The 17211-nt window shown below is 39.7% G+C and overlaps 1 protein-coding gene across 2 annotated transcripts in view; it reads right to left on the bottom strand.

Moving 5' to 3' along the window:
• GLIPR2 (GLI pathogenesis related 2) overlaps positions 1-9110 on the bottom strand; it is a 77358-nt gene extending 68248 nt beyond the window's left edge. Inside the window, exons 1-2 of one of the 2 annotated variants that reach the window (XM_081343249.1) lie at positions 8968-9110; positions 8528-8601 (exon numbers count right to left, since the gene is read on the bottom strand). In XM_081343249.1, the coding sequence (XP_081199375.1) occupies positions 8528-8573 (46 nt within the window). In that variant the 5' untranslated portion in view covers positions 8574-8601; positions 8968-9110. The remainder of the gene's footprint in view (positions 1-8527; positions 8602-8967) is intronic. The other variant, XM_081343250.1, reaches the window with a different exon arrangement.
• Positions 9111-17211: the final 8101 nt, after the last annotated feature.

Below are 17211 nucleotides of genomic sequence, written 5' to 3'. Positions count from 1 at the left end.
GGACACGAGCGCATGAGTGACCGTGCACAAATCATCCCGGCTAAGATAGGGCCGCAACTGGCGCACCAGGCGAACCTGGGCGAAGGCCCCCCTAGTCACAGCTCCTATATGGTCTTCCAAGGTGAGCCGTGAATCTAGGAGGACTCCCAAGTTGCGAGCCCTATCTACGGGGGGTAATAGTTCACCCCCCATAGCCAGAGGTGGAATGTCCGAATAAACCCGGGATGAAGGTATGCAAAGCCACTCAGTCTTGTCGGGGTTGAGTTGAAGTCTGTTCCTCCCCATCCAGACCCGAACCGCCTCCAGGCAACGGGACATCACGTTGAGGGCATCACTGGGGTGGTTTGGGGTCGAAAGGAAAAGTTGGGTATCATCAGCGTACTGATGATACCCAACTCCAAAGCCACGAATGATCTCACCCAGCGGTTTCATGTAGATGTTGAACAGGAGAGGCGAGAGGACCGACCCCTGAGGAACTCCACAAATGAGAGACCTCGCGGTCGACCTCTGCCCTCCTGCCAACACCGACTGCGAACGTCCCTGGAGATAGGAGGAGAACCACTGTAAGACTGTGCCTCCCACTCCCAGTCCCCTGAGACGCCGCAGCAAGATACCATGGTCGATGGTATCGAAAGCCGCCGAGAGGTCTAATAGGACTAGAACAGAGGAATATCCCCTGTCCCGAGCCCTCCAGAGATCATTCACCAGCGCGACCAATGCCGTCTCCGTGCTGTGCCCGGGCCTGAAACCCGATTGGTACGGGTCTAGATAATCCGCTTCATCCAGGACCAGAGGGAGCTGATGCGCCACCACACTCTCAACAACCTTCGCAAGAAAGCGAAGGTTGGAGACAGGACGAAAGTTGTTCAATACAGCTGGGTCCAAGGCAGGCTTCTTGAGGAGAGGCCTCACCACCGCCTCCTTCAAGACGGCGGGGAAGCTACCCTCACTCAGAGAAGCCGATATAACTGCCTGGAACCAGCTGCGTGTCCTCTCCCGGGCTGCATAGACCAGCCAGGAAGGGCACGGGTCCAATAAACATGTGGTGGTGCTCAGCCTCCCCATGATCCTGTCCACTTCCTCCGGAGTCACAGAATCAAACTCCTCCCAGGTGATATCGACAAGACCGCCCGTGTCCTGATCGTCAGACTCTGCCCAGTCAGAGTCCAGACCAGTCCGAATCCGAGCGATTTTGTCCGACAGATGTTGGTTAAACTCCTCGGCACGACCCTGCAAGGGATCCTCCCTCACCTCCTGATTTAGGAGGGAGCGAGTCACCCTAAACAGGGCGGCCGGGCGATTATCTGCGGACGCGATAAGGGTGGCGAAGTGGTTAGACCTCGCCTCCCTTATCGCAGCAAGATAAGACCTAATGTAGGCTCTTAGTCGCAATCGGTCGGATTCGGATCGGCTGGACCTCCAACCGCTCTCTAGGCCCCGTCTCCGACGCTTCATCTCCCGGAGCTCCGCAGAGAATCATGGAGCTCGACGGGATCTGCACCGGGTCAGGGGCCGCAGGGGTACAACTCGGTCAAGAGCCTCAGTGGCCGTCCTTTCCCAGGCTTCCACTAAGGCATCTGCCGAGCTGTGAGCAAGGGAGGCAGGTGGGGACCCCAGCGCCGCCTGGAACCTCTGGGGATCCATTAAGCGTCTGGGGCGGTACCATTTAATTGGTTCCAAACACCCACGGCGGGGGGTGGCAAAACGGAAGACCAGCCACAGGAGATGATGATCGGTCCATGACAGGGGCATAATAATTGGAGAGCCCCCACCAAGATCATCTAACCACCGTCCAGACAAGAAAACTAGGTCAAGGGTGTGGCCTCCCTCATGAGTCGGTCCCGAAATTACTTGCGTCAGGTCCATGGCCGTCATGGAAGCCATGAACTCCCGAGCCAACTCAGATGATCCTCCCAGCGATGGTAGGTTGAAGTCCCCCAAAACTATAAGTTTCGGGAACTCAACCACCAGCCCAGAGAGGACATCGAGCAGCTCAGGCAGGGCTGCTGCTGCGTGACTAGGCGAAAGGTACACCAGCAGCAAGCCCAACTGCGCACCAGGGCCGCATCTCAAAAAGAGAGACTCACACCCGACTATCTGGGGAACGGTGGCCTCCCGTGGACACAAGGTCTCCCTCATAACAACAGCCACTCCCCCACCCCTACCCTGAGCCCGAGGCCGGTGCAGCACCCGGAAACCTGGTGGGCAAAGATCAACCAGAGGAATGCCGCCCTCTGGGCCCAGCCAAGTTTCCGTGATGCAAGCCAGGTCCGCCTGCTCACCCTCGACCAAGTCACGGACGAGAGGAGCCTTGTTAACGACCGACCTGGCATTCAAGTACACCAGCCGGAGCTCAGGAGGCTGCACGTCCTCACTCCCGGGACCTCGGGGCGGAACCAGAGGGTTGGAGTGCCTCACCGCTTGTATATGCTCCTCATCAACAGCAAAGAAAGTTTTATAAGTTTTCACATGATAAATTAACTCTATTGGATTATAAATCTGTTATTTTGATGGGTGATTGGAATGGTGTTTTGGATTCAAGCAAGGACAAGAAGGGATCTTCTAAAAACTCTCCTAACTATTCTAGATTGCATAAAGTTTTTTTTATTTGAAAGATGATTTGGAATTAAGAGATATTTGGCGGGAGCGAAACTTGGAGGACAGAGATTTTACTTTTCTCTCGGACAGGCATCAATCATTTTCCAGAATTGATTTTTTTTAAATTACTGGTGATCTTATTTCTAGGGTCAAGAACGTCAAGATTTTTCCTAGAACATTGTCAGATCATAGTCCTATATGGATGGAGCTACTTAGAGAAGATGGGATCAGAAGATCTTGGAGATTGAATGAAAATTTATTTAGATATGATGTACTTTCAGAGAAATGTAAAGATTATTTGAAAGAGTTTTTTTTGTTTTGAACATGCATAAAGGAACACCGATTGAAATGGTCTGGGATGCTAGTAAAGCTTATATGAGGGGGATTTTGATTCATATGAATAATGGTCATAGGCGTAAGCAGATGCAAAAACATAAAGAATTGGAAGAAGAGATTAAATTGAAGGAGAAAGCTTTTATTTTGAATCCATCAGACAAGAGACTAAGGATTTCAATAAATTTGTTGAAAGAGCAATTTAATATGTTAATGGAGGATCAGGTTGCAACTAATTTGCGATATGCAAAACATAATACTTTTTGTAACGCAAATAAGCCTGGTGGGTGGCTAGCTTATCAATTAAGGAAAAAACAGAAGTTACGTACTATAGAGAAAATAGAATATAAAGGTAAAGAAACATATCAACAAAATTTGATTAAAAAGGGTTTTTTTGGATTTTTATGTAAAGTTATATGCTAGCGAGAATATACAAGCTTTAGATATAGATAAATATTTACAGGAAGTGCATATTCCTATGCTTTCATATGAACAACGGGAAGGGATGAATTGTTTAATTACTTCTGAGGAAATTATATTAGCAATTAAACAGTTAAAAGTGGGTAAGGCTCCTGGTACAGATGGCTTAACAGCAATTTATTATAAAACCTTACTTGCAGAGATGGTAGAACCTTTAAAAGAATTATTTAATAATATCCAGGCTGGAGAGGAAGTGCCTCCATCCTGGAGAAGGGCTTTTATATCATTGATCCCAAAGGAGGATCAAGATCTTACTCAGCCTAAGAATTATAGACCTATATCGCTTTTAAACACAGACTATAAGATTTTTGCAAAAGTATTGGCAAATAGATTAATGCAAGTCTTGAAACAAATGGTTCATACCAGTCTGGATTTATAACTGGAAGATATATGAAATATAATGTAAGACAAATAGTTAACTTAATTGAGTATTTGGATAAGAATAACCAAGTCCCTGCGGCATTGATATTTTTGGATGCTGAAAAAGCTTTTGATCAGTTGAATTGGCAATTTTTATTGAAAGCTGTGGATAAGATGAATTTTGGGGATAATTTTTTGCAATCTATTAAGGCCATATATCAACAATCAGCGCAAATTATAATTAATGGGGGATTAACAGACGCATTTAAAATTGAAAAAGGTACAAGACAGGGGTGTCCCCTGTCACCATTACTGTTTCTCTTAACATTGGAGATTTTATTGATTAAAATTCGGGAATCATCTAAAATAAAGGGAATAAAAATAAAGCAGAATGGGGCTCAGAATTTTCAAGAAGTTATTACAATGGATACTTGGGAAAAGATCTGGGTGAGAAATGTAAAATTTACACAGGCCCAAAATTTAAGAGAGAACTTTTATAAAATGTTTTATAGGTGGCACTTAGATCCTAAAAAATTAGCAAGTATGTATCCGAACTGCCAGCCCAAATGTTGGAGGTGTGGTTGTGAAGATGCAACGTATTTTCATATATGGTGGACCTGTAAAAAGGTTAAAGCTTTTTGGATTAAAATTTGGTGGAATATGCAACAAATATTCAAGAAAAGGATAAAGTTTTGTCCGCAATTGTTTTTACTGGGCATTATTACAGATACTACTGTTCTGGACACTAAGTTGATGTTGAATTTAATTACGGCAGCGAGACTTTTAGTAGCGCAATATTGGAAGAAGGAAGAACTGCCGACTATAGAAGAATGGACTTTAAAAGTTTCCAATTTGGCGGAAATGGCAAAGATCTCAGCGTACTTGAAAGACCAGTCGCAACAGAGATATATTGTGGAGTGGAGAAGATGGATTGATTACATCCAGAATAAATATGGGACTAAAAAGTTTCACCTAGCATTTGAATAAGTATTGATGTGTTATATAAATTACTTGTAGTTATTTTAATAAGAGTTAAAGTGCATATGTATATGGTAGACTATGATTGTATTTTTATACCCTGTATTTAGCTCTGGGAAGTCGGGGAGGGGGGAGGGGGAGGGGAGGGAAGAGTTGGGGAGGTTTGGGGAGAGGGGAGGGGGTTGGGAGGGGTTTTGTTTTTTAAAAAATGTACTGTAAAACTTTTCAATAAAAAATAAAATAAAATAAAGCAGAGTGATTATAGGTTAAGAGCATTTGCGGATGACTTGGTTGTTGCATTATCCCAACCGATTCAATCGGTTATAGATGTGATGGAAATTATAATTCAATATGGGAAAGTTTCGGGTTTTAAGGTAAATAATAATAAGACTAAAATATTATCTAAAAATATGACCATGAATGAAAAGGAAATGTTAGTAAAATTGACAGGTTATGAAATAGTGAAAAAGGTTAAATATTTGGGAGTATATATTACAGCTTCTAATGTGAAATTATATAAGAATAATTATGAGATGTTATGGTTAAAAGTACAAAAGGATTTAAATAATTGGAAAAAATTACAATTATCTTTGTTGGGAAAAATTGCAGCTGTTAAAATGAATGTTTTACCAAAGTTTCTCTTTTTGTTTCAAACGATACCTATTTTGAAAAAGGATGCTAATTTGGATGAGTGACAGAAGAGTATTAATAAATTTATTTCGGTGGGGAAAAAACCGAGAGTTAAACTTAAGATTTTACAAGACGCACAGGAAAGAGGAGGACTTAAGGTGCCTAATTTGAAATTATATTATGATGCGGTGGTTTTAACACTGGTTAGTGATTCGCTTAATTTAACAAATAAAAGTATACTTTATCTTGAGAAATGGGACTTATTATATGGGTGGCATGCATATTTGATCTATGATAAAAAAGTTGACAAGGCTTTTAAATCTCATATTTTAAGAAGTACTTTATTGCGTGTTTGGAAAAAGTATTATTATAAGTTGAATTATAAAATACCAATTTGGGGGATTCCTGGACACGCAATAGAGTATCTATGGGTGTGAATTTGGATATGATTTCCTATAAGCAATTACTTAGATTGGTAGGGAATGATTGGCAATTAAGGTCGTTAGCTGAGTTAAAACAAGAAAATATAGTACAGTCTTGGTTTCAGTACACTCAACTGCAAGCTAGGTGGAAGTTAGATCAGAAGGTTGGTTTGACACTGATGGATGAAAATTTGGTAAAACAGATTAAAGATCAAACTTGAGCGCATATAAAGAGAATTTATAATGCTTTAATAGAATTGGATTCGGAAATGGAATTAGTGAAAGACTGCATGGTAAAGTGGGCTCAAAATATTCAAGAACCGATCCCATTGGATGTTTGGGAGGTAATTTGGGTTAGAAATGTAAAATTTACTCAAGCCCAAAATTTAAGAGAAAATTTTTATAAAATGTTTTATAGATGGCATTTGGATCCTAAAAAGCTGTCTTGTATGTTTTCCAATTTATAGCCCAAATGTTGGAGATGTGGTAGTTTGGACGCTACTTATTTTCATATTTGGTGGACTTGTAGAAATATAAAAGCTTTTTGGATTAAAATTTGGTGGAACATCCAAAAGATTTTTAAGAGAAAGATAAAGTTTACCCCATAATTATTTTTATTGGGTGTTATTACAGATTGTGATATTAAAGAAATTAACTTGATGTTGAATTTGATAACAGCTGCAAGGTTATTGGTAGGGCAATATTGGAAGAAGGACTGCCTGCCTACTATAGAGGAATGGACGCTTAAAGTGTCAAATTTAGCAGAAATGGCTAAAATTTCTGCTTATTTGAAGGATCATTCACAAGAAAGATACATTTCGCTTTGGAGAAGATGTATAGATTATATTCAGAAAAAATATGGGACTAAAAAGTTCCATTTAGCTTATGAGTAAATTTTAGATTGTTATAATTTAATTTTTTCTTTTTTCTTTTTTATTATTAGTTATTATATATATATATATATATATATATATATATATATATATATATATATATATATATATATATATATATATATATATATATATATATATATATATATATATATATATATATATAACAGTATTATTATTGTATTAGTATAAGTTGGATACTTTTAGATTGTTTGTAAATATGTTATAGGCGGGTTAAAGTGCATTATGTATTTGGTTATTTATATAGTTGGTTAATGTTAGTTAGATTATGATTATTATATATTTGTAACCCTGTAATCAGCTTTGGGAAGTGGGGGAGGGGGAGGGGGCTTTAGGGGTGGGTTGGGGATGGGATAATATTGTAACTTTTATAGAACTTTTCAATTAAAAAAAAAGAATTGTATTTGCCCACTGTGGAAAAATGCACTAGAAGAAGAGATGATCAAGGAAGCACTGGATGGTGTAGTATTGGAACTAGACTGAGAAAGTTAATATGTACCACTGAATTATCAATGGACCCAGACAACAAATTGTTTATTAAGTACTTATGATTGTAAAATTAAAAAATTAATATATTTTTTTAAAAAAGAAAAGTACTGCAACTGAAAAAAATGCATCAGATGCATAGAATATAGTTCAATATATACTGATATTTACTGTATTACTTTTCATTTAGTAATTGGTTATGGGAATGAGTAATGAAAGAAACTGAAGGAAAATAAGCAATATGGACTGGATTTCTCTGTTGAACTCTTAATTTGTATTTCCTTTTACAAAAAAAGAAATTACAAGTACTGCCAGTTTAGCACTTTATCAGAAAAAAAATATTTTCCTCAAGATGGTATTGATACATACAGTTCCTTCTTATGCCTATCAATCCTCAATGACTATAAATCTTGCAAATGTCTTCTATATGGCCAAATAACATTAGATGATGTTGAACTGAAATGACATTATTTGGCCATGGGTCATTAGGGACCATAGTCTTTATTACTGATAGAGATTCTGAAAGTGTCATAATTAGTGGGGTTAATGCATTTGTTTGGTCTTTTGGGGGCGGCATGTTGTACTGTTTATTGTTCTAGCAGTTTTGGTCTATAGGCAACCAGGTTTTGGTCTTTGGTCAAGAAGTCTGTTTATGTCAATTTTAATTGTTTTAATTGTTTGGAGAGGGGGATTTTGTTAGTTAGCCAATGTCTTCTGGAATGGCAACCATATCAAATCTAATCTAATTAAATTAAAAGTGTTATTACTAAATCTCTTATGATGAAAAAACCAACAATATATTGCCACTTTAACAAAATTTAAAAGCTTTGTCAGAAAATAAATGTGATAATCAGACAAGGAAGGCACAAAATCAGTAGTGAGGAATACTAACCATTTTCAGGGAATTAAATGTCTTTTACTCTGCATGTCTAATCCAAGATAACATTAATCACAAAAATAAAATATATTGAATTCAGAGCAGCTTCTATAAAAATTACATTGTTTCCAGACTCTGAGAGGTTTATAAAGTTTTCTTTTTCATGATTTTTAGAGGATTCTTAAAATACAGTTTTATTTTGCTGGACCTTCAACCATAATTAAATTTTTTGGTAATCCATCTTGATGGAGGTAAGGACTAAATTTATTACTATTGAGTTCCATAATTTAGCCTTTTCTATTATTACTTTTGTAGATTGAATGTGTTTATTTATTTTATTCATAATGTAACTTGCTCAAAAATTTTAAAGTTGCTTGAGTAAGATGGCTATATAAACTGCAAAATAAATACATAAGTTATAAAATATAAAAAATAATGAAACAGGTTACCATTTGTTGAAACAACATAATCAGAGATAAGAATGTTTTGCTTCATCTTAGATCATCCAGAACAGCTGCTAATTCTACAAACAATATAAAAGCAAGCATCTGAATTGACAGATATTCTTACTACTCACTATTTCTTATAGCATTAATCAAATCTTTCTATGACAATAATTAATACACAACTAATTATGTTTCTCTAAGAAAAATGGGGATTGATTGGTTGGTAGGGTTCTGTAAATCAGCTTTTAACTACTACCCCCTCTGGAAGTTCAAATGATACCAAATTTTAAATGTAACTGTGTTCTTTGCTAGAAAGAAATTCCTTCCAGTCTAAGGGTATAGCTAAATTTGAATGAATAATCTTTAACAATGTAAGTTACCTATGAAAACATGGGGCAAAACAAATAATGTATGAACAGTGTAAATTATAATCATTTACCAACCTGATTTTCCCATTCTTATGATCTTGATTTAAAAAGCTTCTTCTTTAAATCCTCCCTTTTGCTAGAAACTGGCTGCAATTTCCTAGTAGTAGATTCAAAGAATCTGCTTCTTCTTTAAATGCTGCCTTTTGCTAGAAACTGGCTGTAATTTCCTGGTAGTGTTCTAAGCAACTTGACTGCATGAAACAACTATGCATAATAAACTGCAATCATCCATTCACAGTGCTCAATAGTCTAATGATGCCATATAAGGAATAAATATTTTTTTCTTCCTCTAAACTTGAAGCTTCCTTGTAATCAAGGATTCTTCATCCTGGGAGTAGCACAGCAATGCAAAAAATACTGAATGATTTCATGTATCACTAAAAACAAGAGGAAATTGGAGAGAAAGAATATTAAAGCAAAACAAGAGGAAATTGGAGAGAAAGAATATTAAAGCAAAATATGCTAGGGGCTTTCAATGATACATATTTTAGCAAGAAGAACAGGATTATCCAAATGAGTTGAGTCTCTTCCTATGCTAAAATCCTAACATGTTACTGTGTGTGCACTACTGATCTAGGAAGTCATCGCATATTGCATTTTTAACAATATAAACTTTTATTATGTGCATTTTTGTAATTCCAAGATTTAATAGAGCTTATACAAGCAAAATACTCAAAGGGTTTTGTCATGTTTATATCATTGATCCTTGTTGCTGCCTGATAATGTAACCAAGTAAATAGATTTAAAGCTAATCCTAACATTTTACCAAACACAGCACCTTATTTGTTGTCTCTCTTGCAATTCAAGCCAAAATAAATGTAGAGGGTTTGCTTAGCCATGAGAGCAGTTCAAACATGAACATAATTTCCTGCCAATTCAAGGATAATATTAAAAATAGTAAAATAGCCCTGAGGGAGTGCCCATAATCAGGTACAAAGTAATAGCCCAAGAACACTTCTAGCTTGTTTAAAACTGAACTGAACTCCAACTCTTTCAACTTTTAGGGTGCTTGTAAATTGCTAAACAGCATATTGTTTTCTCTCATTTCCAGAGGATTAGCCAATCTAAGATCTCTGGGAGCTTTAGAGTTTGGTAATAACCAGTGCTTTTTTTCTATTAAAAAAAAAGGTGCTGGAACTCTCATCTTGGCGGGTGCAGGAGGTGGGGGGGTGGGAGGGCGGTGCTGCTGCAGTCACAGGTGCGAAGGGTGTTGGCGGCGGGCTCCCCTCCCTGGGGCTAGAGCCGGCATGGCAGGTGCTGTGGGAGCAGCAGAGCCCACTCTATAAGGCGGGGCTGCGCAATGCGGCAGCGGAGGTGGTACGGGCCAGGCGATGTTTTAATCTTATGATTTTAAAAATATATTTTTTCTATTGTAAGTTTCCCCAAACCTTGCCATGTGAATTGCATACAAATATTATATAATTGGTAAATAAAGGTAGAACATATGTTAAATATACATCAAATGATAATATGTTTCCCTACAAAGTCAATTCTTGCTGAATGACAGACCAAGGAGTTAACTCGGAAAGCCAAGAGGAAAATCTAGAAGAGGTCTGTGCAGCTCTTCAACATCTTCATCAACGATTTGGATGAGGGGATAGATGGGTAACTCATCAAATTTGCAGACAACACCAAGATGGCAGGAATAGCCAATACTCCAGAAGATAGGCTTAAGATACAGGAGGATCTGGACAGACTCGGACACTGGGCACTATCTAACAAAATGAAATTCAATTGTGAAAAAAGTAAGGTTCTACATTTAGGCAGGAAAAATCAAATGCACAGGTATAGTATAGGTGGTACCTTGCTCAACAGTAGTAACTGTGAGAGAGATCTCGGAGTCCTAGTGGACAATCACTTAAATATGAGCCAGCAGTGTGCTGCAGCTGTCAAAAAAGCCAACACAGTGCTAGGCTGCATTAACAGAGGGATAGAATCAAGATCACGTGAAGTACTAATACCACTTTACAATGCCTTGGTAAGGCCACACCTGGAATATTGCATCCAGTTTTGGTCACCACAATGTAAAAAAGATGTTGAGACTCTAGAAAGAGTACAGAGAAGAGCAACAAAGATGATTAGGGGACTGGAGGCTAAAACATATAGGGAACGGTTGCTGGAATTGGGTATGTGTAGTTTAATGAAGAGAAGGGTGAGGGGTGACGTGTTCCAATATCTCAGGGGCTGCCACAAAGAAGAGGGAGTCAAGCTATTCTCCAAAGCACCTGAAAGCAGGACAAGAAGCAACAGATGGAAACTAGTCAAGGAGAGAAGCAACCTAGAACTAAGGAGAAATTTCCTGACAGTTAGAACAACTAACCAGTGGAACAACCTGCCTCCAGAAGTGGTGAATGCTCCAACACTGGAAGTTTTTAAGAAGAGACTGGCCACCCATTTGTCTGAAATGGTATAGGGTTTCCTGCCTGAGCAGGGGGTTGGACTAGATGACCTCCAAGGTCCCTTCCAACTACTACTACTACTACTTATTATTATTATTATTATTATTATTATTATTATTATTATTATTATTATTATTATTATTATTATTATTATTATTATTATTAATAATAATAATAATAATAATAATAATAATAATAATAATAATAATAATAATAATCATCATCATCATCATCATCTTGTAGAAAGGAAAGGCCCACACTGATAAATTAAAAAACTTTGTGGTCTGCAAAGGAATGCTGGTGGGCTAATCAATGATTTGGTGACTAGAGGAACATCTACAGTGTTGGAGCTTGTGATCATGGTAAGACATGGAGGCACTAGGCAACATGACTTTCAGGGCAGTGGTGTGATTTTATTACTTTAAAAAAAAAGTCTGTGCTCTGTCCAAGGGTACTTGGTAGGCTGCATGTACAGGCCTGGTCTAGAATTTATTTTGGAGCATTCAACTGTCTAGAGCAGGCATGTCAAACTCATTTTGTTTGAGGCAACTTTTTATAAAAGAATTGCCATTAATTTGTTTTAATAAAATAATTTAAATCAATTTTTCACTTGATTTCAAATTAAATGAATGAGATATTTTTTAGTACAATTGCCAAATGCAATAAACTGGTTTTAGGTATATGTTACTGGAAGGAAAAAGCAATCCCTGTTGCGTTACTGATCCCAGAGAAACATTTGCATGTATGCAGGTATCCTTAGGGTGCCATAGTTATGGATGAGAAATATTGGTTGCAAAGTTGGCATTTCTGGATGTAATATATATATTTTGGACTTATTTTTGTTTCTTTGCATGTTTGATATTTTTAAAAAGGCATATACTACTGACTACGCTTATGCACATATGTAACATGATCACTGCGTGTCCAAAATTCTACTATACAGATAATACCCCCAGAAATTATTTTAGCATTTTTAATAAATGTTGTTATTGATGTTTAGCTCACTAGGGAAAATATCATATATTGTTATGTATATACTAGGTTAATTATTTAAAGACTAAAGTGCAAAATAACTAGATTCTAAATAATCTATTTTTCAAAACACACAACAGTCCAAACAGTAAAAGTAAAGTCCAAATTAAAAATATTTCATTCTTAAGAATTGTTTAATTCAAAATAGTTTTCAAGAGTGTACAAAAGATACTATTTTTTCTAGAATCAGCTAAATTAGACATATTACATTGAGAAAAACGTTTCTCATTTCTTTCCTGTTACCTTTGATTTCATTGCAGAGATGTTAACATAAGAAATAGATTATTTTGTTATCTAATTTTACCTTCCAAAAGACAGAAGCAGATGAAAAATGTGAGGTTCTTTGCTGTTGGCTTTTCTGAATTAGCTGTTTTAGATTCTAAAAGTTTAGTTCTTAAAGAAGTAATCCTGTAAATAATTTTAATGTCCTCCTCTAGTGCAGGCTCTTTTATGAATCAAGGACTTCAACTCCCAGAATTCCTGAGCCAGCATGGTTCAGCTTGGAAACCTCTCCCTTTCCCCTCAGCATGGCTGGCTCAGGATTTCTGGGAGTTGAAGTCCACGAGTCATAAAAAAGAGCCAAGATTGCTAGCCCTGCAATAGGCTTAGGAAAACCAATAAGGGAGCTGGGTTGTTTGTTGGTTTGTTTGTTTGTTTGTTTGTTTGTTTGTTTGTTTGTTTGTTTGTTTTGCAAAAAAAAAGTTTCCGGAATGCCGTTCTGAGCATTCTATGAGAAAAAAAGCCCTGGTAATAACATTCTGAGCACCATCTCTGCAGTTCTAAACTATTGATACATGATCTTGCTTTATGATTTGTCCTTTTTTTCAAATAGTCACTTTTTGGGCAGCAGTATTAACTGCTTCTGCCCTTGTCCAGTTTTTCTCTGATTTTTCAATATACTTTTCCTATATATATGTAATTGCTTTGTGTTTATTAAAATCTACATTTTGGTTATGTAAGATACACTGAGCAGGAGAACGGGTGAGAGAGCCTTTGTACCCTGCAACCATTGAGTAGAATCAGCAACTAGGTGCAGATGACCAGAGGGGAAGAGAGAAGAAAAAAGGAGAAGAAAGGAGGAGGACCAGGGAAAGATAACACCACCTGCTAAGAGCATGCTACTGGTGAGCAAGCAGGTGAAAAGCAGTGAAAGCCAGCAGCATCAGGCAAGCATAGTGAGCAGCAATGAGATGCTATCAGAATCACCAGCCTCAGCTTTGCATCTCACTGGCATTCTGACATCAGTGAGGCAAAGGAGGGGAACAAGGGGAACAAATGGCCAGGTTGCTGTGTACTTTTATGATGGGAAAATGGGAGAGGAGAATTGACAGTTGACAAAGAACAGAACAGCCTGGAATTCAGTTTGAGCTGGCGTCCTGGTATCTTCAAGGTCATTTACCCTGGGTGTGGAATTTCACCAGCCTAAATAGCTCAGAGTTTCTTATAACATCATGGTGGTGCTGGATTGATTATGCTCTGTACCACAGTGGGAGGGCTAGGGAAATTGGTAGTTTAGTTCTGTATTGCTGCATGGGAATTTCAAATTCCGCTTGACTCTATTGAAACCAATATTCCTGTCAGAACCCTATCTTTCTATGGGCATGTGTTTTCTGATCCTTTTTGGGTTCTGCCATACTCCGGAGGGAGGGGGAAGTTTGAGGTGCTTTGTTTTCTGCTCTATCCTCTTTGATGTTTCTCTAGTGTGATAAGAATGGAATGTGTCTCTGCCCATCTGCCTTAAGTCCTACCACAGGAGAAATGGCACAGACACCTAACAGCCTTGGAAGCTGCACCTTATCATTCTGTTTCCATGGTGTTTTCACACCTGCAGATTGGCCCATTTGAACCATCTGGATGGACAGTTGGGATGGGGTTACTATGGACATTTTTGATTACTTGGTTTGCATGGGAAACCCTCAGATCCTGCCTTCTATTCCTGGTGTCAACATCTCCCAATAAAAGTTCCTTTTAAAATGATGCCATTTTAAGAGTTCTGCTTTCTTGGGAGGACTGATTGAGGCAGGTCCTTATATTAGGCAGGATCTGCAAAGTGGTCAACCCAGAGGGAAAACCCCTACCACAGGGACCATGCAAAAAATGTCAAACCACAGTGGTGAGAGAGGAGAAGGCAACCTTAGTATGAAAGCTCCCCCTCCAGGCTAGCTTGAGTGAGAGCAGCTCAGACTCCTCTGGTTCATCCGATGAGGCTGTGACCAGACAAAGTAGGGAGAAACCTAGGTGGTTGATGGGCATTGGAAAGAAAAAAGACTAGGAGGCAAAAGCCAAGAAGTTAGCCCTTAAGCGTGGCAGTCACCATTTGGGTTGGAAGTGAGAAATGGAAAGGTCACTCAACCTCAGTGAGGATGAGGATGAGAGACCAGCCCAATCTGACTGCTTCCTCAAGCAAGCCATTAACCTGATGGTGGAAGCTTTCAAGTCCCTAAATGAGGAGGAGGAAGAACCATGCCAGGACTCCATAGTCATGGGAATTGCAGAAGAGAAGTGCCGGGAGAGTGAGTTGGCAAACCCAGGCCCCTCTACCAGCACATCGGAGGCTGCGGAAGCAACCATGGCAGTGGTTGCTACCCTGGCATGAGCCATCCCAGCTGGGGGAGATAGGCACTGGGCCAGATAGAGGAGATCCCACAGTCCCGGCCAAAATGACATGGTTGCAGAAGTGGAATGGACTGGAGAACCAAAGAGTTAAGGTTCCCAAAGCAAAAGCCCACCACCTGGGGAGGAGGCAGAAAGACAAAGAGAAAATGGACCCCACAGGTGATAGCAGCAGTGAAGGATCAGGTGTTGGAAGGAGTACCCAAGAAATACTGGGATCTAGCCAAGTTGTTTAGTGAAGAGTGATCTGACGAATTACCCACATCGGCTCACAGACTGCACCATTGAAATCCTAGAGGGGGCCAAATTACCTAAGCCAAAGATATATTTCATGACAACCAAGGAACTAGAAGAGCTGCAGAAATTCATAGGAAAAAATTAGCACAGGGTTTCATACAGCTGGCAAGACCGAAAATGGCGGCTTCGGTTTTATTCTGGGAAAAGAAAGACAGGTCTCTTTCCCTCTGCATGGATTACAGGTCCTTAAACAGAGTTAGCGAAAACAATATCTACCCCCTGCCACTAATGAAAAATATGCTGGCCCACCTAGCAAAGGGGAAAATATTCTCAAAATTAGACCTAAGGGAGGTGTATTACCGGGTTAGGATTAAAGAAGGGGATGAATGGAAGACGGCATTTAACTTCCCCATGAGCTGCTTCCAATTTAGAGTACTCCCGTTTGGACTACAGGGAGCGCCAGCAGTCTTCATGCAACTGATTAATGAAGTCCTCCAGGAACACCTCTACAAGGGAGTCTTTGTGTACCTGGATGACATCTTAATTTTCACCTAGATGAGGGAGGAGCACATAAAACTAGTCAGGGCAGTGCTGAATAAATTGTGGGCCACTTGACTTTACACCAAGCTGTCGAAGTGTGAATTCCATAAAGAAAAGATTGACTATTTAGGATACTGCATATCTCATAATGGGATAGAAATGGATCCAGAGAAAGTCAGGGCAGTGCTAGAATGGGCACTGCCATGCACAAGGAAAAAATTACAAAGTTTCCTAGGGTTTGCTAATTTCTACCATCAATTCATCCCCTCTTTTGCCCAGATCCCGCTTCCTGTTATGAACTTGCTAAAAACCAGAGTTGTGATTCAGGGTCAGCCTGTGGGTTCGGCAGTTGGGTCGGATGATTCAGAGGAGGAGGAGGGGGGTGTTGGAGAGGTTGCTGAGGGTGTTGGAGAGCTTGCTGATGAGAGCCCTCAGCCAGGCCCCTCCCACCTGGTTACGACACAGACCCAGCTGTGTGAGCCTGACAGCGTGGATGAAGATGACCCACAGCTGGCCCTGTTCAAGGATGCCCGACGCAGGAGGCAGTCAATCAGGAGTAAACAGAGGAAGGCAATGGGGCACCTCGGAAGGAGGCAGAGAGAAGCCACGCCCTGAACTTTTTAAAAGGGGAATGCGTGGGAGGGCTGGTTTGCTGAAGGCAACCGTTTGAATAGCTCCTGTTTCATGGTTCGTGTCTTGTTTTTGCTCTGTTTGCTTTTGTGTCCATAAATTTGGCAGGCTTAGTTCCAGCCTCTTGCCTTCTTGTAAAGGGGTTGTCCCTGCCTTATCTGCAGGGCCGGTAGTAGGCTGGTACAGAACAACCAGAGGGGAGGGAAAACCAAAGCCTAGCCAACCACTAAAATGGACCATGGAATGTCAAGGTGCATTTGAAAAGCTGAAAAGACTTTTCACAGCTGAGCTGGTCTTGAAACACCCAGACACAGAGAAGCCGTTTTTCATACAAGCAGATGCAAGCAATGTAGCAGTAGGTGCAATGCTGCTCCAAGAAAACCAACAGGGAAGAATGCAGCCAAGTGCTTACATATCCAGAAAACTCACAGAGATGGAACAGAGAGGGGCAGTGTGGGAGAAAGAAACCTATGCAGTATGCTGGGCCCTCCTCACATGGAGGCACTACTTGGAAGGGAGTAAACTCCCCTTCCAGGTATGGATTGACCACAAGAACCTTGAAGCCTTAAAAAAAACCCAGAAAATTGTCACCAAAACAAGCAAGGTGGTCTTAACATTTCCACCGATTCAATTTCACCATCAAATACTTATCTGGAGGAAAGAATTTCTTAGTGGAAGCTTTGTCAAGGTTGCTAGAGTATAACAGTACCAAAACAGTAGTAGACCCCCTCATGCCATCTAAACAATTAGCAGCCCAAGTAACCACACACTTGCAAGCAAAGAAACCAAAGCCCCTGGATGGCGAAGC

The sequence above is a fragment of the Vipera berus genome (genome assembly GCF_964194415.1).
Source record: "Vipera berus genome assembly, chromosome: Z".
Classification (NCBI taxonomy): Eukaryota; Metazoa; Chordata; class Lepidosauria; order Squamata; family Viperidae; genus Vipera; species Vipera berus.
The sequence above is the reverse complement of the archived record's forward strand: the minus strand, read 5'-3'. Positions and strand labels throughout refer to the sequence as shown.